The sequence below is a fragment of the Pyrus communis genome, chromosome 8, assembly GCF_041283825.1.
Source record: "Pyrus communis isolate YQ-2024b chromosome 8, ASM4128382v1, whole genome shotgun sequence".
NCBI classification, from domain to species: domain Eukaryota; kingdom Viridiplantae; phylum Streptophyta; class Magnoliopsida; order Rosales; family Rosaceae; genus Pyrus; species Pyrus communis.
Window position 1 is genome coordinate 19,415,493 of NC_142572.1, and position 27,586 is coordinate 19,443,078.

The 27,586-nt window shown below is 38.1% G+C and overlaps 3 protein-coding genes, 1 long non-coding RNA gene and 1 pseudogene across 5 annotated transcripts; 1 reads left to right on the forward strand and 4 right to left on the reverse strand.

Moving 5' to 3' along the window:
- Positions 1-1,625: 1,625 nt before the first annotated feature.
- Positions 1,626-2,557, reverse strand: LOC137717899 (protein phosphatase). Its single transcript, XM_068457403.2, has 3 exons — positions 2,387-2,557; positions 2,166-2,250; positions 1,626-2,039 (listed from the first exon to the last, which is right to left on the reverse strand). Exons 1-3 carry the CDS (start codon positions 2,485-2,487, stop codon positions 1,959-1,961), a joined length of 267 nt encoding a protein of 88 aa, XP_068313504.2. The 5' UTR covers positions 2,488-2,557; the 3' UTR covers positions 1,626-1,958.
- A 1,024-nt stretch (positions 2,558-3,581) lies between these two features.
- On the forward strand, positions 3,582-4,011 carry LOC148695273 (uncharacterized). The gene is made up of 2 exons (XR_015965473.1): positions 3,582-3,722; positions 3,811-4,011. It is a non-coding gene; the product is annotated as an uncharacterized LOC148695273 (long non-coding RNA).
- A 388-nt stretch (positions 4,012-4,399) lies between these two features.
- LOC137717473 (aminopeptidase M1-like) lies at positions 4,400-12,054 on the reverse strand. 2 transcript variants are annotated; one of them, XM_088698792.1, is made up of 19 exons: positions 11,408-12,054; positions 10,894-11,039; positions 10,682-10,784; positions 10,035-10,224; positions 9,856-9,949; positions 7,865-8,018; positions 7,643-7,747; positions 7,449-7,565; positions 7,123-7,236; positions 6,827-7,009; positions 6,339-6,657; positions 6,140-6,261; positions 5,965-6,062; positions 5,660-5,837; positions 5,459-5,573; positions 5,308-5,375; positions 5,125-5,199; positions 4,929-5,006; positions 4,400-4,822 (listed from the first exon to the last, which is right to left on the reverse strand). In XM_088698792.1, the coding sequence occupies exons 1-19, from the start codon at positions 11,621-11,623 to the stop codon at positions 4,637-4,639; spliced, it is 2,661 nt and encodes an 886-aa protein (XP_088554918.1). In that variant the 5' UTR covers positions 11,624-12,054; the 3' UTR covers positions 4,400-4,636. The 2 variants fall into 2 exon arrangements, with proteins under 2 accessions (XP_088554918.1, XP_088554919.1); XM_088698793.1 differs by lacking the exons at positions 7,643-7,747; positions 7,865-8,018; positions 9,856-9,949; positions 10,035-10,224 and having other exon boundaries at positions 11,408-11,800.
- LOC137719318 (5S ribosomal RNA) lies at positions 10,444-10,562 on the reverse strand (annotated as a pseudogene).
- A 7,450-nt stretch (positions 12,055-19,504) lies between the features above and the next one.
- Positions 19,505-26,967, reverse strand: LOC137717917 (aminopeptidase M1). The gene is made up of 19 exons (XM_068457422.2): positions 26,608-26,967; positions 26,088-26,233; positions 25,876-25,978; positions 25,437-25,626; positions 25,258-25,351; positions 22,887-23,040; positions 22,665-22,769; positions 22,471-22,587; positions 22,134-22,247; positions 21,841-22,023; positions 21,355-21,673; positions 21,155-21,276; positions 20,980-21,077; positions 20,675-20,852; positions 20,474-20,588; positions 20,323-20,390; positions 20,139-20,213; positions 19,951-20,028; positions 19,505-19,844 (listed from the first exon to the last, which is right to left on the reverse strand). Exons 1-19 carry the CDS (start codon positions 26,821-26,823, stop codon positions 19,659-19,661), a joined length of 2,661 nt encoding a protein of 886 aa, XP_068313523.2. The 5' UTR covers positions 26,824-26,967; the 3' UTR covers positions 19,505-19,658.
- Between the last annotated feature and the right edge of the window lie 619 nt (positions 26,968-27,586).

Sequence of the window (27,586 nt, forward strand, 5' to 3'; positions counted from 1 at the left end):
TGCCACGTGTGAGTACATCAATATAACTTAAAAATATAACTTCCCTAATATTATTTGGGTAAAAAACAAGAGCGTCAAGATCACTACCATAATAATTTTAACCTTATATTTTAACTAAGATTTTACTTATCCTTGTAGTTTCAAACGTAGCAATTTAAAGTTTCGTAGTATGGTTAATTTTGTTCTTAGCAAAACATGTGTAAATATAAATCAATCTTTTTTTTTTTTTTTTTTTGGGTTAAAAGATATATTTGTTAGATTAAGGAGGAAGTTGGAGGTTCAAATCCTCGCCATGATGCAAGAACAACACTCCTCTATACCACTGTAGTAGAAAGCCACTTGCATGAATCAATCTTTTTAAAGTTTTGTAGTATAGTTAATTTTGTTCTTAGCAAACGTGTAAATATAAATCAATCTTTTTTATTATTTTTTTGTTAAAATATAGATTTATTAGATTGGAGAGGAAGTTGGGAGGTTCGAACCCTTATCATAATGTAAGAGCAACACTTCTCTACACCACTGTAATAAAGGATCACTTGCATGAATCAATCTTTAAAGATGTTAAAATACCAAATAGACCAAGATCAAAATCATACTTCGGCCTTTGTTTCTACTTGGGTCCGGTCCGCCTTGGTGGGCATAGATGGGCTCAAAAGTTGGACTTTCTAGTTATCTTTCCGTCAAAACCGTGTAAAAATAGGGAGCCGAGAACATTAGAGAAAATATTTTGAGAATTGTTATTAGTACTTCAAAAATCTCATTCTACATTCCAAACTTTTTATATTAAGAAAGAAAAATACAATTGTAAGGAGTGTAAAATGAGATTTTTAAAATGCCAATAACACTTTCCAATATTTTTGGGTTCTAAAAGAACTTGAATTGGTTATTACAAGAAGCACCACTTATACGTTTCTTGCAGAAAACACTTTAAACGTTTTTCCAAGATTCACACTAGCGTGAGAACTCAAGTAGAGGATGCTGAGAAAGCAGCGTTGGAGCTCCACTGTGAAATGTCACGGATAAAATATGGTCACACACACTCTTCTTGATTTTGGGCGTGGCTGGGAATCTTTGTCATTGTGCATTGCACAGAGATATAGCAACTGCAAAGTTACCGGGATCTGCAGCTTGACGACACAAAAAGCTTCCATAGAAGAGCAATGCCTGTGCGTAAGCGATTAATTCTTTACCAGATTGAGTCGCTGGACTATGTGCCGTGATATCGATTCAAGTTATTTTTGTTACGGTGTGTACGGATCTAGAGCTGCAGAATGTAGAGATGTCATCGGAGATATCAGCACGTTTGAAACAGAGGCTTCCTGCTCCATAAAATCAATTATGGATTCAGCCGTGAAATGGAGAGTATATTGGCCTACATTCTTCATTTCGGTGGCAATGCCAAAGCTCTGTTTGCGTACGGAGCAATGAAGCAGCCAAAGCTCTGTTCGCGTACAACAAAGGAGAAGAGTCGATGGTTGTTCATTTCCTCTTCAAGAAGAAACGAAGCAATCAAAGCTCTGTTCGCGTACGAAGCAATGCCAATGGAAAATGAAGTGTAAAAGCAATCAGCAATGCCAAAAACCAAAGTGCATCTTTGCTGTTCAAATAATGTGATCGTTGAGAAATTGTAAAAAGTATAAACCCTTCAAATTATCACAGAAAACTAACCGAAAACGTACAATTTCACAGAATGTTGATGCCCAATGTTACACATTTCGAACCCAACTCGATATTCTCAGTTTTCGATTTCTCAAGGTTTTTTTAACCAAATGGCCTTGAGAAGAAGTGGACGGGCTGATTAGATAAAAATACCGGGTATTTTTCATAAAATAACCAAAATGATTGGCATTGTACAAACGACCACTTCTATCGAAGGCGACCAAAGTGAGGTGTTATACCTAACAAAAAAAACTCCTAACCAAGACCGGCGTTACCATCTCCGCCGCTGCCGGTTTTCGTTAGCCACCGTCAGTGGTGGTGGAGTTCACATTGCCTTCAGCCTCTAAGAAGCGACTCAGCTGCTTATCTTCCAAATGTTCCTGCGCAAAACCAAAATTAAAATAAGTTTCAAAACCCAGAAAATAAAATAAGCAAAATATTTATATAAAATTATTAATTGTGATTTGGATGAACATTTAGAAGAAGGGTAAGATTTGGAAACGCACGGCGAGGCAGGCCTTGTATTTCTGCCATTCTGAAACGCAATCCTCCTTGTCCCATTGGCCCTTCACAAACTTCTCCGAGTACCATCTGCACACAAATACAATACCCATTATACCCTTTTCAGAAAACGAAAAATGGATTTTGAAGAGCGAGGAGAGAGAGAGAGAGGAGAGAGATTAGGGTTTAAGGGCAATAATGGAAACTAATTTTGTGCAGAGAGGACCTGGTAAAGCAATTGTGGTAGGCGTCTCTGAGTTTTGCACAGGGAGAAGTGGAAGAAGAAGAAGGTTTCTTCTTGTTCTGTGAATCGGCGACGATCCCCATGTGTCGCAGACCGGTTCAGAGGCGGGGGGCGAAGTCCGAGTTTTTCACTCTCTGATGAAGTGTTTTGGGCCGGTTTATATATTTCTCGGGTAGATATTGGGCCGTTTAAGAAGGAAGGGAAAATGTTAGACTGGGCTAGACCTCCTATTAATGGGCCTTGTAAATGAAAATTACCAATACACCATCCAATCATCTGTAGTCAATTCTTTTGAGATGATTATCTATAATCAGTTTTCCAAGTTCAAACCCTCCCTCCTTTCTTAATGTAGTTTAGAGTAAAAATATTGTTTAGCGGGATAGACAATAGACAACAGACAATCTTCTTCCAAAAAAGACAAACCAGAGATGACAATGGAAGGTATTCGGTTAAGAAAACATACGACAATCAAGCGGAATAACTTGTTCACGTGACCGTAACAGCGTTCCGTGGTGTTATCAGTCCCCATCCTTGTAAAAGATCACATGAGATTCAAGTAATGGTTGCATTTGCCTTGAGAGAATACTAGTACAATTATTTATGTCTCTTTATTCTTTGTTTTGGCAAGTTCAAGTTACATAAGTTTGGAAATCCAGTCCCAAACACAGTATCAGTTTGGTACTGCTTAAATTTTTTTAAAAGCAAGGATGAAAAAAAGTCGAGCTTGTGTTTGATAACCCAAACAAAACACTTATTTTCAAAACTGCTGCAAGAAACAGTTGAAAAGTGGAAGCAGCTATTTGCTGCTTTTAAAAACCAACTTTTTATCTTAGAAACACGATGAACAGTAATGTTTAATGAAAGTTTGCAAATATCGCCCTGACCTCTCGCGTCGTCCTCTTCCTTGCTGTGCCATCTCACTGGTTCTCTCCCTCCCGTCTCACTCGTTCACTCCCAACTCGTCGCCCCAAACCCAATCCCCAACCTCAAACTTCATTCACAGCTTAATCTTTGAAATTACTCCAGTTTTTTTTATAGTAATGCAACAAATGCAGGAGAGCATTCACACAGTCAAATCCTCTGCCTCGCGGTCGTCGACTCCTCAAAGCTCACAGCCTCACTTGGCCATGGAGTTAGCAAAAGAGCTGCGTGAGATTCGGACGCTACAGGGCCACACCGATAGGGTATGGAGCCTCGCCTGGAATCCAGCCACTGGTGTCGCCGGAATCCCCCTTTCCTTCCCTTCTCTTCCTGCAGCGGTAATAAGACCGTTTGTATTTGGGAACAAAACCCCTCCACTTCGTCTTGGGACTATAAGGTGACCCATCTTTTCATTTAATTTTATTTAATATTTCCATTTTTTTGTTAAATGGGTCGGTTCTTAATGGAGTTTTTATGGGTTGCAGGCAGTTCTGGATGAAACGCACACCAGAACCGTCCGATCGTGCGCTTGGTCCCCATCTGGGAATTTATTGGCCACTGCAAGCTTCGATGCCACCACTGCAATTGGGAAAATGTTGGAGGCGATTACGAATGTGTTGTCAGTCTAGAGGTATGCAATAGTGAAAGAATCTTGCTTTACATGAATTGGTAAAGAATATTTAGTAGTTCCCCCCTTTTTTTTTTTTTTTTTTTTTTTTTTTTTTTTTTTTTTTTTTGGTAAAATTGGGGGTCAAAAGATCCAAGAAAAACAATTAACTATTAACAAGGCGGTTATGAGGAAACCCAAGAGCATCCTCAAAGATCAATTAACTATTAACAAAGCGGTTATGAGGAAACCCAACAGCATCCTCAAAGATCAACCTATCTACAAGAGAAGGCTCATAAAAAACAAGAAGACCAATGTCAAACTTATGGCCTAAATCTGCCATACCATCAGCTACTCTATTCTTCTCACGAGAAACATGAGAAACCGAGTAAATCCAATCCCTACTCAATAACTTTAGTAGTTCATCTTTATTTGTTAAGAAAATTAAATTTATGACACATATAGTATTTTACCATTTTTTTATCATTTCTCACCGTCATATTACTTTACATAAAAGTTTGTCAAACACTATAATATTGTTTTCCAAAAACACTTTTACAAAAAAATTTATCAAACACTCTGCTGCTTTATTTTACAACTGCTTATTCTCATAGCACAGCAGAAGCAGTTTTTTTGTAAAGCACACTAATACCAAACCAGCCCATAATCTTCGTTATAAAACAGATGCAGCCAAACATGGAATCCTAGTATTTCCGGCATGCCAACTCCGTCGCGACATCGGCAAGGTTTCTCTCGCTCTGAACACTCTGAACCCATTTGGCGTTGATTTGCACCCGCTCAATGCTCTGCTTCACTGTTCTAGTTATCTTCGGGTTTGGATGTGCTTTGAAGAACTCATCTACTTCCTTAACCTTGTCAAATGAAGCAAACTGCAGAGGAAGGTAGAAGGAAATAACAAGGTATTAGAAATCTAAGTTGCACAACAAAAGACCTCGAGCATAAGAACGAAAGTTCCTAGAGAAAGAAAGAACGAACCGGTGAAACAATTTCACTGACAAAGCGAGGAATTAGTAATCCAGACCCCCAGGTCTCTGAGATGTGCTCCCAGTTATCCTGGTTTCGGATAATCCAAATGGAAAAATGAATCATAGCAGCAAAAGTGGAAAAAGAACGAAAAAATCCATGAAAGTGGGAAACATTTTGTAGTATGTCGTAAACTAGTGAGAGTTACCTTCATCCACGTCCATGCTGTTTCCCGACCTTCATTACTAACAGCAAGTCCAAATACAGCATCCTGACTGCGAACCTACGTAGACGGGCATTAAAATCAGTATATCAAGCTTTGAGATTCTCAAAATTATTACTTGTAAGTAAAACTTCAACCTCCAATTAAGAGAAAGAAAATCTGAAATACCTCAGGAGTCAATATAAAGTGGAGAACTTCCAGTGTAATACTGGGATCGGGACAAGACGCTAAAGAACCTACAGGCACAGACAAATCGATTACTGCTACAATCTAACAACCTCATATGTTAAGCATCATTTTACTAATTACTTATATTTACCTAGAATGCGGGTTTTCTCCTGGCTTAGATCACTCTCTCTGTAGACTCTAACAAGAGATTCATAGCCTGATCGGTCAGATACGCTTGTTCTTTGCATTAAAGCCACATATGCTGCCTGCAACAGTAGTCCATAATTAATATCAACGATGAACTTAAAAGTTTAATTAGGTATGTGTAATTAATGATTTACGTCAAAGCAACCTTTCTAATGTCTGGGGGAAGGAGGGGCGTGTTTCTGTCTTCTATAAAGGCATGAAAACGCCTACTTGCTTCATCTAACGTCAGGTCATGACCAAAAACAGCAAGTGCAGTCAAAATTTCTCCTCTCAACATTGCATCTAAATGGCTTTCGCCCGGTTTAGGCTGCCAACCAAGCCTCCTGTAAAGAAATTCCATCATAAATGATAAACTTTTAACAAAATTAAAGAAAAAGACAGAAGCAAATCTTGTGTCCTGATAGTTTATCTACGTAGCCATTTGAGTTGTTAAGAAAAGAACAAGCTTACTCTGCAGAATACTGGAAAAGTCCAATAAAGAATTGTTTAATGTGATCCAGTAGTCCGGGTACAGCATCGGCTGCAATTCTTGCCAGATTATAACTTATCTGTGAAACATGAGGACCAGAATCAGGCCAAGGTCATCAATGCAGTAACATAAACACAATGCAGGGGCGATCATTACAGTAATCAAATTTGACAGCACGATATAGTCAAGTTCCTCTCTGTATGCACTCATCAAGGTAAGCAATGAAGCAAAAGACTGCTTGCGGGCCATTGATAGGGCAAAGGAATCATCCAAAATGCCTGTGAAAGGAAAAAAAATTGGTGAAAACTTTCACTATCAAAGAGATAAACAAGCATGCGTACGAAATGATGATTACCAAATCTGTCAGTTTCAGACAATTGCTTCTTTTCGATAGCGTTTCTAAGCGCAGCTGCAAGTTCATCCTCATATTTCACTCTGTAAAACCCAGTCTGATCCACATTGACTTTTATCCAACCGCATAAAGCATTGTCTTTGTTGCTTGTGCCTCCACATCCAGCCTTTCCTACTGAGCAACCCAGAAATTCCTTTATGTCAAGAGTTTCAGACTTCGCTTGTAGTAGGAAATTCTTGCGTACATCATACGAGCCACAGGATAATGTGATCGGCACAATCCATTGCCCATCGCCTTGGGAACCGCTTGAGTAGAATTGTGTCTGCCATACATTAATTTACTTATTAGATCTCTTTGTTCGTGTCCTTGTACCGTGGAATAAAACCTAAACAAATGACTTAACAGCTTATATGTGCATTAGAGCTTGAGAGGATCTTTCAGAATTTTATTTGATAACCAAACAACTTTGAAAGAAGCAAACATAAGGAAACCTGATTAAACTCCAGTTTTTGATCTTTGACTTTGACAGAAATAACCGGGTAACCCTTCTGCTGTGTCCATGAACTCATTAGTTTGTTTACAGGTTCACCAGATCCCTCCTCAAGGGCAGCCCACAAATCTTCTGTCTTTGCATTTGAGTAAGCATGCTTTTTGATATATGAAGCAAGTGACCTCTGGATGCATTAAAAAGTGGCATGCAATTAACTCTCTACCTTTTTTATATCATAGAAAATAACATAGTTCCTTCAACCTTCAAGCACACTAGTTGACAAATCAAAGGACATACCTGGAAGACTTCAGCACCTAGATAGCTTTGTAGCATCCGAATAACAGCAGCACCTTTTTTATAACTTATCGCATCAAGTATTTCATCAATCTCAGCAGCATGATTGATCTCCACCTGGCCAAAAAGAACAGATTAAACCATAAATACCAGAGAGACTTGTCCACACTAATACTCTCCAATAATAACGCCTTGAAAACTATAGTGGTGAATATTACTATTTAAAGCCTTCTGTGCAGATGATCCAGATTCGATGCCAGGAAACAGCAAACTTAAGGAAATTAAAATTAAAATGAAACCCAAGAAAGACCAACTGCACGAATAAGTACCTCAATGGGGTGAGATTCTTCAAGCCCATCCAGCTTAAGACCAGCAGTGACTTCATCAAGAAACTGAGTCCATATTTTCCACTCTGGGAATAAGCTATCAGTAGCTAAATAGCTCACCTAATGACATTAAACTACTTAGTTATAAGTACAAAAGCATGGAAACTAACAAGTATAACAATGATATGAAGTGATACCCATGTTGCAAATCCCTCATTCAGCCATAAATGTGTCCACCATTCCTTTGTTACAAGATTGCCAAACCATTGGTGTGCCAATTCATGTGCCACGGCAATCGTAACCTTTTACCAAAACCAAATAAAGTGATTAAACGTATCATTGAGTGCTAAAACTATACCTCCCTACCATATTAACCAAGATAATTCTGAAAGCAGTAACATTCAGGATGCGCATTTTACCCTTTGCTTGTTGGCAGCTGCAGAATGTTGTTCATCAAAAAGCAAAACTATTTCTCGGTATGTAACTAAACCATAATTCTCCATGGCGCCGAAAGAAAAATCAGGTATTGCAACCATATCCAATTTGGGCAACGGGTATGGCACAGCAAAATATCTGCAGAATTTATCATCAATGATTTCATATTAAATGGAATGTAATGCAGCATAAGTACAATAACAACCAAGTCTTATCCTTATCCCACTAAGTGGGATCGGCTGTATGAATTGAATCCTAGAATGCCACTGCGCTCGGTTTTGCGACAAGTCTTCCATTAGCTCCAAGTACAACATATCTTTTCTTAAAGTTTCTTCCCAAGTCTTCCTATATCTTCCTCCACCCCTTTTGCCTTGAAGCTCTGTTTCATAGTCATCTTCCGCTAGCTCCAGGTACAACATATCTTTTCTTAAAGTTTCTTTTATCTTCGGTTCACGTGTCCAAACCACTTTAAACGATTTTCCATTGTTCTAAAAAACTAGCCTCGGGGCCTGCCTAGGCGCCCTTGGAGGCGGGGCTGCTAGGTTTTCGCCTCTGTTTTGTGAGGGTAGGTGTAAGGAAGTGTCGACGGGCCTAGGTGACAGAGGCGCGCCCAGGTGTTCAGTTGGGCCTTTTTTTCATTCCAATTCCAGGTCTATTTCCGCCGTTCCTCTGTTTCTGCCATTCCTCTTTGTGCCGTTCTAGTTTCAAGAAAGAAGAAAGAAATTCTCTCTCCAAATCCTAGTGGCAAAGTCTAACTCTTAACTTTTTTTTATGTTTTTGTTTTTTATTAATAGCCCATTCAGATTCTGCCACCTAGCATTTTGATTAGCCAAGATTTATTTCTCTTGAAATTTCCTACAACTACTCACTCAGCCATTATTTCCTTTAAATTCCCTATAATAATTGCTCCGCTGGATCTTTATTTCATTTTAAATTCCCTATAATAGCTCCACTTAGCGTTTATATCCAAAGTATTATACTATATGTATAATTATATATGCAATATATATTAAGTTATACAGGTCGCGTGAGGCGAAGCCTCACACCTCATGCCTAGGCGGGGCTATCCATGGAACGACTCCGTCTTTTAATACATTGATTTTCTCTCATCTTATCTTCAATTGCGGCCACTGCTACTTTACCTTGGATATCCTTGTTCTTACTCATATCATTCTTTGTGTGCCTACATATCTAATGAAGCATTCACATCTTCACTACTCATTTTTTGCACATGTTGCTTTTTGACAGCCCAACACTCCGTGCCATAAAGCATTGTTGACCATATTGTCATCCTATAACATTTCTCTTGAGCTTTAGTGGCATACGACGATCGCACAACACACACACTGCACTCTTCCACTTTATCTGTCCAACTTGTATTCTATGGTTGAGATCTCCATTTAATTCTTCATTATTTTACAAGATTGATCCAAGATAACAAAAGTATTCACTCTTTGGTACTTCCTGATTTCCAACCCTCACCCTATCTCATCTGGACCCCCACTTTATCTTAACTTGCAATCCCTATACTCTGTCTTTGACGTTAGACGAAGACTTTTAGATTCCAACTCTTCACGCCAAAGGTTAAGCTTTGCATTCACTCCCTCATGCGTTTCATCTATTAGTACTATATTATCTTCGAAAAGCATACACCAAGTGATATCATCTTGAAAATGTCATGTAAGTTCATCCATTATCAACACAAAAAGGTAAGGACTTAAAGCTGAACCTTGGTGTAACCCTATGGTTATGGGAAAGCTTTCATTTTCTCCTTCATGAGTTCTTACTGCAGTCCTTGCTCCATCATGCATATCCTTTATTGCTTAGATATATGCTACACTACTTTTTTCTTCTCTAGAATCCTCCAAACAATTTTTCTTGGGACCTTATTAGAGAAACTGCTACATTAGTCCATAACATGCATCAAGTGCAATTGCCAACTTGAATATGAATGATTAGTAACTTTTACACATACTCTGTGCACAATTCAAGTGTCTTGACAGCAACGTGCAAAGCAAACTTTCCCTGGTCTGCCTTACCAACTTGACAATATACCCGCACTTTGACCCCTGTAACGACATCAAATGTGACATCATCAAAAAAAGGGTTGCACTGACATACACATGAAACTAAGGATATTGTGTAGGAGTTTACCATCAGAAGTATGATCTTCAACGTAATCAAACAATCCGACAACAATGGCCACCAAATATGTAGACATAATTGGTGTTTCCACATATGAAACTGTCTTCAGATGTCCATTCAATTTTTCTTCTTGAATCGGCATGTTAGAAAGGGCTACTAGTTCAGACGGAACACCATCAAGTGTAATCTTGAATGTAGCCTGCCAACCAAATAGCCAGCAAGTCATAAACTCTATATTTGAACAATTTAACCAGAACGGGAAGATTGATTTCTCATCTTTACTACCACCTTAAACAATAGATCTCTTTTTACCTAGTCTCAAAAATGCATTTATAACAATGTATATCCAGAATGGTGTAAACGAAATCACTTGATCTTCTACTTCTAAGCCTTTTCCCACTCGGTGGGGTCGGCTATGGGGATGCAATACGAGGACTTCCTAGCAGGTCACCCATCCTAGTAATATTCTCGCCCAAACTCGCTTAACTTTGGAGTTCATATGGGATCCGGTACATGTGAGTTGGTATGATCGCATCCCAAGGATTCGATGTAAGATAGGAGTGCCAGCTGTCGACTACCTAACGCCTTCCCCCTCCTCCTTCGATGAAAATCAATATCTTAAGTCAACTGTGTGTGTTAGAGAGAGAGAGAGTAACCTTGCAAGCAGGTTCATCCCAACACGGAAAGCACCGCCTGGCATCAACGGGTTCAAACTGCGTAACTGCCATATTTTTCTTCTCACCGTTGTGCTCATATGTACTGCACAAAACAAAACAAATCTTAGACATATCTATACCATTGGGACATGATAATACTGAACGAACAATCGAAGATGGACTGCGCAAAAGTTTCTGCATTCAAAAGCTACCTTCTGTAGAAACCCTTCATCTTGTCATTCAAAATTCCTTCAAATTCAATAACCAAAACTCCAGACCCAATCGGAAGCATCTCTCCAAACTCCAAAACCAAAATTCCATCATCTTTGAACGTCTCGGCCTTCGAAGGCTTGAAAACCTGCTCAAACATTCATTTACTCATTCAGTAAAGACACAAGTAGCCAAACAACGCACTAAATGAATTCCAAATAATCTTTCCATTTCCTACGTTATCCGTGCAGCCAAACAAGGCAGTAAAGTTGGCAACGTTACAATCATCTTATCAATTCCAATCCATTCACTTGCCCACAAATCATGAACAGAGCAGTAATTAAACCAAAACTAATCAACGATTGATTAATTGAACTTAGACTTACTAATCGAGTATTAATTAACAAATCGACATAAAAAGAATGAAAATTTTCATCAGCCAAACACCTCACTCTCCGTTCTACTTCTTTTTTCAGTCAGTTCTACAAATTTGAAAATCAAATGCGCATCGATCACCTTGGACGAGCCGCCGTGAGCGAAAGAAACGGAGCCCGCATTGACGGAGAGCTCGGCGGCGTTGAGAACGATGAATTTGGTATCGGCGACGATATCGAGGTCGATGTCGACGGAGCCGCCGAATTTGCAGGCGACGAGGTCTGGCATCAGCCTTACGTCGTACCGTTTCGGGACGGCGAATTTCGGAAGCCGGGGCTGGCCTTTAAACTGCTCCATAGCAGCGACGACGAGTGTGATACTTGCGAGCTGCGCGAGAGTTGATCGAGTTCAGATTTCGGAAGTGTGCTACTGGGACTCATCAATTGTCGCCATTTTACAACTTGCAACGTACGGTCTGGACTTCATTTTTTGACAATATGATCCGCAATTAATTTAGCAAATATCTCTTGACACATAATGAAATGATCGACTAATTGTAGTAATGGCCTTTTAATTTTAACTCAGTCGAAGCAATGATCCATCAACTAAAAGTTTATTACCATTAAGTCCCTCAACTCATCAAAACGTGCCGCTATGATCATTTTCGTAAATTCTGTTAGAACTTTTGGATTAAATTGGTTATGTGTGACCTCCACAGCAACCCAGCTGGCCCTGGGTTTGAGACTGGTAGAGACATAAAGGAATGAGGGATTATGGAATGGTGTTTCATGCATCGTATAAAAAAGGATTGGAAACGTGGAATTTTGGTGTATGATGCTGACACAAAAGGAGAAAAAGACAAAGGTTTTTGATGATGCATCCACATCATATAAAAAAGAAAAGAAAAAAATGAATAAATAAATAAATAAAAATGGAAGGTTATGGGTTGGTGCACGGCACTATGTGAATGATTAAGATTACAAAGATAAAGTCTCACTATTTTCTCCTCTCTTTTTCCTCTCTTTCTTTCTTTCTTCCTCTTCCTTCCTCTCTCTCTCTGTCGTAAGTCTCTCTACTTTGGTGTTGTGTGGGGTTTGTATTTATATAGAAAATAGCAGTTGTAGGAAGAAAGCTTCGACAGATAGTGGAAGGGCAACTTGCTCATTATTTAATTATTTGAGTGGACATACACTATTTTACAACACTCCTCTTTGGATGGTCATAAGTCTTCGATTGACTCGTTAAAACGGCGGTGCAATAGGCACATAAACAACACAATAAAAAAAAACTCGTAAATGTGAAATGTTTAGCTGATGCCCAAACACGAGTTGTACTGAGGAGTATTGGTGGTTGGCTATAGGTTTCAATCGAACCAATGATGCAACATGTAAGATGGCATGTCCCCATGCAGAAACTGGCAATTTTGTTTTCATGAGCAGAGTGCAAGCTATTAACTAAATCCGCTTGATCAATGATTCTGCTAAACCATTTTGAGTATGGACATGAGGAACAGTGCGAGCTATTACCAACTTCTCTTGAGAACAAGCTTTGCAAGGGTTATCATTTAAGATAGCAATGTGTGTGCTCAATAATGGATGCCCATTAGAGATGGTAATGATACTACACATCATGGTGGATCTTGGATGGCCCAGAAGGTCATGCCAAAGCATGGAAACCTTTGAATAATGAACTTTTAGATCATGACAGTATGTGGTTCAACTGTCTTTATGTATGTATAATATAATCCACTCAACAAATCTCGCAACTTCTCCAATATACACTTTTGGGTATCATTGGAGGTAACGCATAAATACTCCACATTTTCTGCGCTTTTTGTTTCAATGTGGTATCCATTTAAACGTATGTCATTGAAACTCAACAAATTTTGAGTAGATCGAGTAGCATACAACGCATTTTGTATAAACAATATTGTTCCATTTGGTAACATAATTTGAGCTTACCCTAAGCCTTCAATTACATATGATTGGCCTGATATTGTTGTTACCCTTACTTTTGTAAGCATTAATTTTGAGAAATACTTTTGATCACGAAGTATTGTATGCGTGGTTGCGCTGTCTGCAAGACAAATAGCTCTGCCATTTCTCATATTTTGAGAATAACCACAGTTTTTATCCATACTTTTTGAGTAAATGGAATCATAGTTAAAAAACAATTTATTCATAATAAAAGGAAATTGAAATATCACTTTTATTGAATTGAAATGCGAGTTTTAAACTACAAGTTCAGAATAAAAATACATCAAACATAAATGATTCAATCAGACCGGTACACTTCACTCCCTCTTTCCACAATGAAGTCTGAGGCATCTAAGTGGGTTGTGTTCAACTGCCTTGATAAGTTGAGCACTGGATTAGGTATATCCATTAGTCTAACCTGGTCGAAGAAATTGATCTCAACACCTTTTTCCTTGAAGGTGGCTTGATATAGATCCACCAAATGTTTTGGGGTACGACATGTACGCGCTCAATGTTCATTGCCACATCACTCATAGCAGACTCCTTCAAAGTTTCTAGGAACATTGTTCACATGAGTTTTGCCTTTGTGGCGATTTACATTTTTAAAATTCAGGCTTGAATTTTGTGTTGGAACCTGGTTGTGAAACTAGACACCATGATTCTTGCCTTTTCTGTTCCACCGGCCTTACTTGTGGCCACGTCCTTATTTAAGATTATTACCACCAGAAGATGTGGTGTTCACTTCAAGGGAAGCATCATTTACTTATGGGAATGGTGTAGATCCAGTAGGTCGGGACTGATGATTTTTCATCAGGAGATCATTATTTTGTTTAGCTACCAGGAGCACAGATATCAGCGGGTTGTATTTAGTGAAGCCTCACTCTCTATACTGCTGCTGCATGAGCACATTGGAGGCATGAAAGTTGTTAAACGTCTTTTTCAACATATCCTCCTCAATGATGGTTTCCCCACGGAGTTTCATTTGGGAGCTAATTCTGAACATCGCAAAATTGTACTCAGCCACTAACTTGAAATCATGGATCCTTAGGTGTGTCCACTCATAACGAGCCCTTGGAAGAATCACCGTTTTCTGGTGATTGTATATGTTTGTCAATGCCTTCTAAAGAGTTAATGAATCTTCAACCGTTAGGTACTCACTATTTAGTCATTCATCAGGGTGGCGACAAATAACGATCATGGTCTTCGCCCGATCTTGAGAGGATGGACTGTTTTCCTCCCTAATGGTGTCTTCAACATTCCCTGCCTCCAGATGGATCTTGGTATCCACTACCCAGATAAGGTAGTTCTTCCCAGTAATATCCAGGGTAACAAAATCAAGTTGTGCCAAGTTCCCTATTTTATTTTATGAAAGAAAGATGAAATATGTAAGAACTTGTAATAATATGTATTCCTAAAGCAATATAGTGTTAGAACTTTTGATTCTTACAAATTTTTCATTTTGATCTTCAGGCCAAAATGATAAGCATTCGAAACTTCAAGCTCGAGATTTACATAATTAATGAGAAGGGCGATTGTACCGCACCATTCTCATTGAAATAAACATAGTATGGACGATTATTCCGCACCACTTAAACAGCAAGAAAATTTAAATATGCATAGTAGTTTAAATATGCTGAGTAGGATAGGCGATTATACCGCACCACTTAAAATTGCGGTAAAAAATATGCAGCTCAAGATGGGCTATTGCACTACACCATCTTTGATCGCAATGAAATTTGTACTACTGATTTTCCTGAAGCAAATATATATATATTGTTGTATGATTGTATATCATATTTTGCAGAAGCAAAAAAGTACAGACTCAAAATTTGTAGAGAATCTAACAGCCATATAAACAGACTCAGAATTCCAACTTGTGGACCTCAGATTGAAATACTTTCTTCTTCAAAGTTGTTCATCCGCCCAGTACCTACAACATATCAAATTTTCAAAAAATTCCAACGGTGTGATCATCCCAGATACATGAAATACCAAACCAATTTCCAATTTCTGCAGAAAATTGGACAGGCACCTTATGAGTACCAAAACTCCATTTTAGTAGCTCAGATCGAAATTATTTCTTATAAAATTGTTCGGTATCCACTTATCCATATAAAACTAAAATTTAAGCTAAATCTAACGGTTTGATCTTCTTATAAGTTGCAGATACTCTTGACTTCAAAACTTATGGAAACCGTTTCGACTTTTTCGAAATTCACCGGAAGAGGAACACCAATTGGAACTTATTGTTACTATTACTTCCTTAGTAACTAAAAGGACTTAGAGTTGTGAAATGAAAATAAAAAATAAAAAGAATGAAACAAAAGAAGTGGTAGATATAAAAAGGACTCAGTCCACAGACTATTAAATAAGGACCTGGAGTTCCTTGATTTATGTAAATGATGATATAATGTATATTTGTTGGAGAGTTTACATCTCAAAATCTTGATGATTATTGCATATCACTAGGCATTGATGTTGAACGTCATGTTCCTCATGTCCATACCCAAAAATGATTTAGTAAAAACATTTATTAAGCAGATGAAATTGATTATCCGCGCTCTACTCATGAAAACAAAATTGCAAGATGGGTACATACCATTTTACATAATGCATTATTAGTTAAGTTGAGACTAGTTGCCAACCATCAATATTTCTCAGTACAACTCATGTTTGGGCACCGGCTAAACATTAACATTTACGAGTTTTTGGTTGAGTTATCTATGTGCCTATTGCACTGCCACAACGTACTAAAATAAGGCATCAACGTAAACTGAGAATTTATGTTGAATTTGATTCACCATATATTATTCAACATTTGGAACCCTTGATTGGGGATATGTTCACCCTGATGATATGATATACTTTTACTATGGTGTGACTTGTTTGAAGAGGTATTCTTGGAGAGGAAGAAAACTGAGTATTTCAATATGCTTTGTTGAAGATGCATTCTCGGAGAGGAGGAAAAATTTAGGTATTCTTGCAGGTCTATCTTGCCATGGAAGACGAAGGTCGACATATATAGAGTTTTCTCAATAATAAGTAATGGTGCTCTGCATTTACTCTTGTCAGCAACTATGGTGTAATTAGAACAATAAGATTCATGCGATTTCAGCTTTGTCAGAGATTTTTATAAAGTTGCACGTGATATCCAAAAAACCTGAGATTGTGTGTGAAAGGTACCGACAAACTTTCATTTAGGAAATCCGGCTTTTGAAATTCGGAGAGCGGTGTCTCTTCGATTTTTGAACAATTGGCCTTGTTACTTCTTTTTTTTATAGAGGCATCAATTGTGTTAAAAAACGTACGCTCGGAAAAAATTGCTGCATGTAGAATTTTCTCTTTCTTGCGCTTTTGAGATTTTATCTGACCTCATTTTTCTTTCATCATTTCTGAAAATAGTTTGCCCATTTAACCTTTGTTTAGATTTGAGTCTCAGGAGGGATACAGACGAGCTGTGTCCGGATAATATATGGCGCCCATCCTTTTTATCTTCTAATGGCCCTCTTACAGTTGGAGACTCTGTGATGAAGAATAACATAACCGCTACAGTAGCAGCTAGGAATCTTCTTACTCCAAAGGATAACAGAATCCTTTCAGAACGGTCTGATGATAACGTGTTGTAAATAGGCAAAAGTTAAAGAGATAACTTTTGCTAAGGACAGGAGTGAAGCAGGTGCAAAGTATCACACTATAACTATAACACAAAAATATTACAGAGGAGGTGAGAGATACTGATATTATTTCTCTTGCTTTCTTTCGCAGTGTCATCCGTGAACTTATCACATTGATATTGTGTGAGGTTTGTATTTATATAGAAAATAGGAGTAGTATGCAGTAAACTTCAGTAGACAATAGAAGAAGACATCCCTTATTCCCACTTGTACCTTAGTGGATTAGTGGCCAGCGTGGATATGCACCATATTTACAACAAATCAGAGTGTCTTATACTTCATGCTTTTGAATAACGAGTGAAGAAAAATTTCGAACAAATTGTCCATTTGTAAATTTCTCAAAAAGCTAATAGTTTCTTATGCTACATGCTTTTGAATAATGAGTGAATAATTTGGAAAATCAAAAGATTCTCTTGCAGTTTTTCATCACTTCTTTTTCATCTTGCTTTTGCTTAGTAGTGCAAATTTCATCAGAGCCGTCCATTTTTTAAACATGTTGTTGATTAACATATAACCTAAGAATTTATGCGTGACTTGACTTCAAATGCTCACCCAGGTGAGACTTAAGTCCCAGTGTAACATGTTACATAGTATTGTTTATTATTTTAGTTTTTTTGTCTAAATTTATTATTATTTGGTATGAATCTATTTATGTTGGTGGTGAGGATGCTTGTGATGCTATATTTATTTAGAGTATGCGTTAATGAGATGCTAAGAGTACCAATCTCACTTTAAAAGTGAGGGCCAATTGGTTTTATGGTGGAAACCCAACTTTTTTCATGGTATCAGAGCAAGTTGTCCCACTTGTGAAGCTTAATGGCCATACATGCTCAGTGCCACCTAATTTGTGTAGTCCACGTATTAAACATGAAAATTCGTTATACATGAGGTGTAAGAGTATCAATCTCATGTCGAGAAAATGAGGGATCTTGCATGTGTTTATGAATAGTTGAACCACTTCACATATTACCAATTAGTTTTATAAGATCTCAAGTTTTGTCAGACGACACTTATAGCATGTGCGTAGCATTTCGTTGTCCAAGTTTCTCATCCAAATCCCATGTTGAAGTGACTCGTACAACTTACACTATAAGTAATCGGGAAAACCTACGACAAAAAGTTAGCAATATTGTAAGTAAGTTATGTCTGTCACATTCGAATCAAATGCACTAGTAAAGTAAAAATTGTTCACCAATGGGGCAGTGGTACTCAGGCATATATTCGTTGATTTGTTACACTAATAGGCCTAATGGCTTGGAATAATTTCATAAGCAAAGGATTATTGGTTCCCATGGAATTAAAAAAAATTAAAAAAAAATTCCCAGGCAAGGTTCTCAAATCTATGTTTCAAAAGTGATTAGTTGAAAATGAGCATTTCAGTAAGCTCACTTTGAAGAGAATCTTAAACTGATAAAGACACAAGTTAGTGAAAGGCAACAAAATTTACTTGAAAAATATTTAATTTTCGAAGAAAATCTAGTTTTATGATTGAATGTGCTTCAACATAGCCTTGGTTTTTTACGTTAACCAGTTTCCAATGCAAAAATTCAAAATAAAATTACAATCCATATGAAATTCCAACTCATGAGGACTGAGGAGTATGCATGAGGTGATTTTAGAGCATGTCCAACCCCAGCCAGCCACCAATTGCGCGAAGGCGGGCATCCTCCCAATTTGAACCACGGTTTAGATAAAAAGTTATTTAAGTTTTAAGTTGTTGTTTTTTTATTGTTTATAAGAGATTTTGCGCCAAAAAAATATATTTTGTAGAATATAAAGATGATAATTTGATGTTGCAGGGGAAAGAAAGCAAAAATAAGGCAAAAACCAACAACAAAAGAAATTTGAAGAAGGGGAGGATCGGTATTATGCTACAAAGAAATGATTAAACAGGTCTGAAAAGTTAAAGTATTGTTATGAACTTTCTTAGTTTAAGTATGATTATGTAAATCTTAGATTTGATTTGATTCTAGTTATTATTTCCTATATAGACTTGTATTCCTTGGGGATGAAGGATTTTTTCTCTCCTTTTACTACTATAAATAAAGGTACTACCATGTGGATGAAGAATTTTTTCTCTTCTTTTACTATCATAAATAAAGGCACTACGTAGGAGGAATAACAACATCCTCAATACACAATTCCCCTACGATTCTACAAACACATCTCTCTACCCTTGCCGCCAGCCCTTACCTTCTTGTCAGATAAAATAGGCTACAACACGTTATTAGCACGCTCCTACCACTGCGCTTACCAACACGTTATTAACATGCTCATACCACTGCGCTTACGAATCTGATGTTGAAGCTTTTTTTGCATCAAACCAATTCATCCATATTATCACGCAATCAGGTTCTTCCAAAACAACAATTTTTATCTCGATATTTTTGCAGCCCTGGTAGCAGGAACATTCACCATAATGCATGACCTAACTTTACGTTTTTCGAATTCTAGATTCTACATAAATTGTGTATACATTATATTCGGTTCAGAAAACATACGACAATCAAGCGGAGTAACTTGTTTTTGCAACCGTAACAGCGTTACGTGTTGTTATCAGTCTCCATCTTATAAAAGATCACACGAGATTCAAGCAATGGTTGCATTTTTCATGAGAGAATACTAGTGCAATTATTTATGTCTCTTTATTCTTTGTTTTGGCAAGTTCAAGTTACATAAGTTTGGAAATCCAGTCCCAGACATAATCTTCGTTAAAAAACAGAAGCAGCCAAACATGGAGCCCTAGTATTTCGGGTACGCCAACTCCGTCGCGACATCGGCAAGGTTTCTCTCGCTCTGAACACTCTGAACCCACTTGGCGTTGATTTGCACCCGCTCAATGCTCTGCTTCACTGTTCTAGTTATCTTCGGGTTGGGATGTGCTTTGAAGAACTCATCTACTTCCTTAACCTTGTCAAACGAAGCAAACTGCAGAGGAAGGTAGAAGGAAATAACAAGGTATTAGAAATCTAAGTTGCACAACAAAAGACCTCGAGCATAAGAGCGAAAGTTTCTAGAGAAAGAAAGAACGAACCGGTGAAACAATTGCACTGACAAAGCGAGTAATTAGAAATCCAGACCCCCAGGTCTTTGAGATGTGCTCCCAGTTATCCTGTGTTTCGGATGGAAAAATGAATCATAGTAACGAAAGTGGGAAAAGCAAGATAAAATCCACAAAAGTGGGAAACATTTCGTAGTATGTCGTAAATCAGTGAGAGTTACCTTCATCCACGTCCAAGCTGTTTCCCGACCTTCATTACTAACAGCAAGTCCGAATACAGCATCCTGACTGCGAACCTACGTGGACGGGCATTAAAGTCAGTTTATCATCAAGCTTTAAGATTCTCAAAGTTATTACTAGTATAAAACTTCAACCTCCAATTAAGAGAGAGAAAATCTGAAATACCTCAGGAGTCAATATAAAGTGGAGAACTTCCAGTGTAATATTGGGATCGGGACAAGACGCTAAAGAACCTACAGGCACAGACACATCGATTACTGCTACAATCTAACAGCCTCATATGTTCAGCATTATTTTACTAATTACTTATGTTTACCTAGAATGCGGGTTTTTTCCTGGCTTAGATCACTCTCTCTGTAGAGTCTAACAAGAGATTCATAGCCTGATCGGTCAGATACGCTTGTTCTTTGCATTACAGCCACATATGCCGCCTGCAACAGTAGTCCATAATTAACATCAACGATGAACTTAAAAGTTTAATTACGTATGTGTAATTAAGGATTTACGCCAAAACAACCTTTCTAATGTCTGGGGGAAGGAGGGGCGTGTTTCTGTCTTCTATGAAGGCATGAAAACGCCTACTTGCTTCATCTAACGTCAGGTCATGACCAAAAACAGCAAGTGCAGTCAAAATTTCTCCTCTCAACATTGCATCTAAATGGCTTTCGCCCGGTTTAGGCTGCCAACCAAGCCTCCTGTAAAGAAATTCCATCCTAAATGATAAACTTTGAACAAAATTAAAGAAAAAGACAGAAGCAAATCTTGTGTCCTGATAGTGTATCTACGTAGGCATTTGAGTTGTTGAGAAAAGAACAAGCTTACTCTGCAGAATACTGGAAAAGTCCAATAAAGAATTGTTTAATGTGATCCAGTAGTCCGGGTACAGCATCAGCTGCAATTCTTGCCAGATTATAACTTATCTGTGAAACATGAGGACCAGAATCAGGCCAAGGTCATCAATGCAGTAACATAAACACAATGCAGGGGCGATCATTACAGTAATCAAATTTGACAGCACGATATAGTCAAGTTCCTCTCTGTATGCACTCAACAAGGTAAGCAATGAAGCAAAAGACTGCTTGCGAGCCATTGACAGGGCAAAGGAATCATCCAAAATGCCTATGAAAGGAAAAAAAAATTGGTTAAAACTTTCACTATCAAAGAGATAAACAAGCACGTGTACAAAATGATGATTACCAAATCTGTCAGTTTCAGACAATTGCTTCTTTTCGATAGCGTTTCTAAGCGCAGCTGCAAGCTCATCCTCATATTTCACTCTGTAAAAACCAGTCTGATCCACATTGACTTTTATCCAACTGCATAAAGCATTGTCTTTGTTGCTTGTGCCTCCACATCCAGCCTTTCCTACTGAGCAACCCAGATATTCCTTTATGTCAAGAGTTTCAGACTTCGCTTGTAGTAGGAAATTCTTGCGTACATCATACGAGCCACAGGATAATGTGATCGGCACAATCCATTGCCCATCACCTTGGGAACCGCTTGAGTAGAATTGTGTCTGCCATACATTAATTTACTTATTAGATCTTTGTTCATGTCCTTGTACTGTGGAATAAAACCTAAACAAATGACTTAACAGCTTATATGTGCATTAGAGCTCGAGAGGATCTTTCAGAATTTCATTTGATAACCAAACAACTTTGAAAGAAGCAAACATAAGGAAACCTGATCAAACTCCAATTTCTGATCTTTGACTTTGACAGAAATAACCGGGTAACCCTTCTGCTGTGTCCATGAATTCATTAGTTTGTTTACAGGTTCACCAGATCCCTCCTCAAGGGCAGCCCACAAATCTTCTGTCTTTGCATTTGAGTAAGCATGCTTTTTGATATATGAAGCAAGTGACCTCTGCATGCATTAAAAAGTAGCATGTAATTAACTCAACTTTTTTCTATCATAGAAAATAAGATAGTTCCTTCAACCTTCAAGTACACTAGTTGACAAATCAAAGGACATACCTGGAAGACTTCAGCACCTAGATAGCTTTGTAGCATCCGAATAACAGTAGCACCTTTTTTATAACTTATCGCATCAAATATTTCATCAACCTCAGCAGCATGATTGATCTCAACCTGGCCAAAAAGAACAGATTAAAACATAATATACGGTATATACCTGAGAGACTTATATACACTAATACTCTCCAATTAATAACGCCTTGAAAACTATAGTGGTGAATATTACTATTTAAAGCCTTCTGTGCAGATGATCCAGATTCGATGCCAGGAAATAGCAAACTTTAGGAAATTAAAATTAAAATGAAACCCAAGAAAGACCAAGTGCACGAATAAGTACCTCAATGGGGTGAGATTCTTCAAGCCCATCCAGCTTAAGACCAGTAGTGACTTCATCAAGAAACTGAGTCCATATTTTCCACTCTGGGTATAAGCTATCAGTAGCTAAATAGCTCACCTAATGACATTAAAATACTTCTTTATAAGTACAAAAGCATGGAAACTAACAAGTAGAACAATGATATGAAGTTATACCCATGTTGCAAATCCCTCATTCAGCCATAAATGCGTCCACCATTCCATTGTTACAAGATTGCCAAACCACTGGTGTGCCAATTCATGTGCCACGACAGTCGCAACCTTTAACCAAAACCAAATAAAGTGATTAAACATGTCATTGAGTGCTAAAACTATACCTCCCTACCATATTAACCAAGATAATTCTGAAAGCAGTGACATTCAGGATGCGCATTTTACCCTTTGCTTGTTGGCAGCTGCAGAATGTTGTTCATCAAAAAGCAAAGCTGTTTCTCGGTATGTAACTAAACCATAATTCTCCATCGCGCCGAAAGCAAAATCAGGTATTGCAACCATATCCAATTTGGGCAATGGGTATGGCACAGCAAAGTATCTGCAGAACTTATCAATGAGTTCACATTAAATGGAATGTAATGCAGCATAAGTACAACAACAACCAAGCCTTATCCCTAACCCACTAAGTGGGGTCGGCTGTATGAATCCTAGAATGCCACTATGCTCGGTTTTGCGACAAGTCTTCCGTTAGCTCCAAGTACAACATATCTTTTCTTAAAGTTTCTTTCCAAGTCGTCCTAGGCCTTCCTCCACCCCTTTTGCCTTGAAGCTCCATCTCATAGTCGTCTTCCGTTAGCTCCAAGTACAACGTATCATTTCTTAAAGTTTCTTTTATCTTCGGTTCACGTGTCCAAACCACTTTAAACGATTTTCTCTCATCTTATCTTCAATTGCGGCCACTGCTACTTTACCTCAGATATCCTCGTTCTTACTCATATAATTCCTTGTGTGCCAACACATCCCATGAAGCATTCTCATCTTCACTACTCATTTTTTGCACATGTTGCTTTTTGACAACCCAACAGTCCGTGCCATAAAGCATTGTTGGCCATATTACCGTCCTATAACATTTTCCCTTGAGCTTTAGTGGCATACAACGATTGCACAACACACCCAATGCACTCTTCCACTTCATCTGTCCAACTTGCATTCTATGGTTGAGATCTCAGTTTAATTCTCCATTATTTTGCAAGATAGATCCAAGACAACAAAAGCGTTCACTCTTTGGTACTTCCTAATTTCCAATCCTCACCCTATCTCATCTGAACCCCCATTTTCACTTAACTTGCAATCTCTATACTCTGTCTTTAACCTTAGACGTAGACCTTTAGGGGGCGTTTGTTGCGCCGGACTATCTCGGACTGGATTAGTTTCAAGGACTAAGTTGGACTGGCTTAGACTAGACTAAACTGGACTAACTTAGTGAAGCGTTTGGTGCAGTATTGGACTAAGAAGCTGGATAATAACAAATTCTAATATTATATTATTTAATATATAAATTATTAATATTTTATTATGATCTTATCTTTTTCTTCATCTTTTCCTACCATTTCCGTCCCACTCTTTTCCTCTTCTCTCATCATCCCACCCTCTCCCTCTTTTTTTCCTCTTAGACCTCTCAATTCATGTCTCTTTCTCATTTCTGGTCAAACTCCTTATTGATTCCAGTCTCTATTTCTCTGTCCTCCCTCCCTCTTTAGTTATGTGTTGTTCGAATGGAACCTCACGGCTCCAATTTTCCCGACGAGTTGCAGGTTTCCCGATGTGTTTTCCGGCCAACCCTCGTTAAATTGGATGAAGTTAGCACCACCAAAAAATTCATCACCATCCCTAGACCGAGATCTTAGCTTTGAATGCTCGAATCTGTCATGGATTTGAAGAAGCCCAAACATGCCGAGACTTCCAGGCCATTTTCCGGCCACATTCGACCACATTTTGGCCTCGATTCTGGTAAAATCGTAATCTTGTCACTCCCAGCTTCAATTTGGTATATTTTATATGAAAGTTGGTTGTGAAATGGATCTGAAAGAGAGTCGGAAAGTTAATGATTGATCTAGGTGACCGGAGATGACGAGGAGTCTGTCGGGAGTGGTCATTGAGCATGACGAGGACAAGAAAGAGAGGATAGTCTTAGCTAGTCCCATGGTTATTGGGGGGTCTCGCTAAGACCTCTTAGTGAAGGGTTTTGTCCATGCTAGTCCCCTTTAGTCTCATTAATGTTAGTCCCAGCATGGAACAAACACAGTATTGGACTAATAGCTAGTCCAGTCCAGTCCAGTCCAGTCCAACTTAGCGAGGGCAAACAAACGCCCCCTTAGATTCCAACACTTCCCGCCAAAGGTTAAGCAAAGCATACACCAAGTGATATCATCTTGAATATGTCCCGAAAGCTTGTCCATTACCAATGCAAAAAGGTAAGGACTTAAAGGTGAGCCTTGGTGTAACCCTATGGTTATGGGAAAGCTTTCGTTTTGTCTTTCATGAGTTCTTACTGAAGTCCTCGCTCCATCATCCATATCCTTTATTGCTTAGATATATGCTACTCGTACTTTTTTCTTCTCTAGAATCCTCCAAAGAATTTTTCTTGGGACCCTATCTCACGCTTTTTCCAAATCTATAAAGACCATGGCAAATCCTTTTTTATCTCTATAATGAAAAGGCAAAAAAATCTAGAAAAACTGCTACAATAGTCCATAACATGCATCAAGTGCAATTGCCAACTTGAATATGAATGATTAGTAACTTTTACACATACTCTGTGTACAATTCAAGTGTCTTGACAGCAACGTGCAAAGCAATCTTCCCCTGGTCTGCCTTACCAACTTGACAATATACCCGCACTTTGACCCCTGTAACGACATCAAATGTGACATCATCAAGGAAAAGGTTGCACTGACATACACATGAAACTAAGGATATTGTGTAGGAGTTTACCATCGGAAGTATGATCTTCAACGTAATCAAACAATCCGACAACAATGGCCACCAAATATGTAGACATAATTGGTGTTTCCACATATGAAACTGTCTTCAGATGTCCATTCAATTTTTCTTCTTGAATCGGCATGTTAGAGAGGGCTACTAGTTCAGACGGAACACCATCAAGTGTAATCTTGAATGTAGCCTGCCAACCAAATAGCCAGCAAGTCATAAACTCTATATTTGAACAATTTAACCAGAACGGGAAGATTGATTTCTCATCTATACTACCACCATAAACAACAGATCTCTTTGTTCCAAGTCTCAAAAATGCATTTATAACAATGTATATCCAGAATGGTGTAAACATTATCACTTGATACTGATGAAAATCAATATCTTAAGTCAACTCTGTGTGTGTGCGCGTGTGTGTGTGTGAGAGAGAGAGAATAACCTTGCAAGCAGGTTCATCCCAACACGGAAAGCACCGCCTGGCATCAACAGGTTCAAACTGCGTAACTGCCATATTTTTCTTCTCACCGTTGTGCTCATATACACTGCACGAAACAAATCAAATCTTAGACATATCTATACCATTGGGACATGATAATACTGAACGAACAATCAAAGATGGACTGCGCAAAAGTTCCTGCATTCAAAAACTACCTTTTGTAGAAACCCTTCATCTTGTCATTCAAAATTCCTTCAAACTCAATAGCCAAAACTCCAGACCCAATCAGAAGCGTCTCTCCAAACTCCAAAACCAAAATTCCATCATCTTCGAACGTCTCGGCCTTCGTAGGCTTGAAAACCTGCTCAAACATTCAGTTACTCATTCAGTAAAGATACAAGTAGCCAAACAACGCACTAAATGAATTCCAAATAATCTTTCCATTTACTACGTTATCCGTGCAGCCAAACAAGGCGGTAAAGTTGACAACGTTACAATCATCTTATCAATTCCAATCCATTCACTTGCCCACAAATCATGAACAGAGCAGTGATTAAACCAAAATTAAAACTAATCAACAATTGATTAATTGAACTTAGACTTACTGATCGAGTATTAATTAACAAATCAACATAAAAAGAATGAAAATTTTCATCAGCCAAACACCTCACTCTCCGTTCTACTTCTTTTTTCAGTCAGTTCTACAAATTTGAAAAGCAAATGCGCATCGATTACCTTGGACGAGCCTCTGTGAGCGAAAGAGACAGAGCCGGCATTGACGAAGAGCTCGGCGGCGTTGAGGACGACGAATTTGGTATCGGCGACGATATCCAGGTCGATGTCGACGGAGCCGCCGAATTTGCAGGCGGCGAGGTCCGGCTTCAGCCTTACGTCGTACCGTTTCGGGACGGCAAATTTCGGAAGCCGGGGCTGGCCTTTGAACTGCTCCATAGCAGCGACGACGACTGTGATACTTGCGAGCTGCGCGAGAGTTTTTCGAGTTCAGATTGGGAAAGTGTGCGAGTGGGACTCATCAGTTGTCGCCGTTTTATAACTTTCAACGTACGGGTCTTTTCTGAGAAAATTTTACACGCCGACTTATTATGCATGGGTGTGCTACCCCACACACTTTTTTATTTTTCACATATTTCGGATTATTTTTTATTATTTTAATTTTTTTTAAATCATCAAACGGTCGAAAATTAAAAAAATGTATGAGAAGTAAAAAGAAATACTACATTTTTTCCAACTTATTTAGCCTAAACATGTGATCTTTTTCAAAATTTAATTAAAATACTTTGATGAATTGTCAACTCAGCAATCTTCTATTTATTTGATATATATATTCACTTAAGCTAAGCTAACAACTAATTTCTTACAATTAAAAAAAATTTAAATTTGTTGCCTTATTAAGAATATTTGTTTTAACTGATTTCACATTATCACTAGAAAAATAATAATATTTTTATTTCTATTATTATATTTAGGATTAATTACACAAACACCCCTTGAAGTTTTTTGTGTTTTCACAAAACCCCCTCAGGTTCTCAACATATCACAAACACCCCCTGACGTTTTAAAATCATTTCACAAAACCCCTTCAGTTAGAGTTCTGTTAGTTTTATGCTGACATCAACAAAAAAATAAAATAAGTAAATGAGAAAATTAACCTTGTTTATATTCTAAGTAGAAATATGATATTCCAGAATATGAT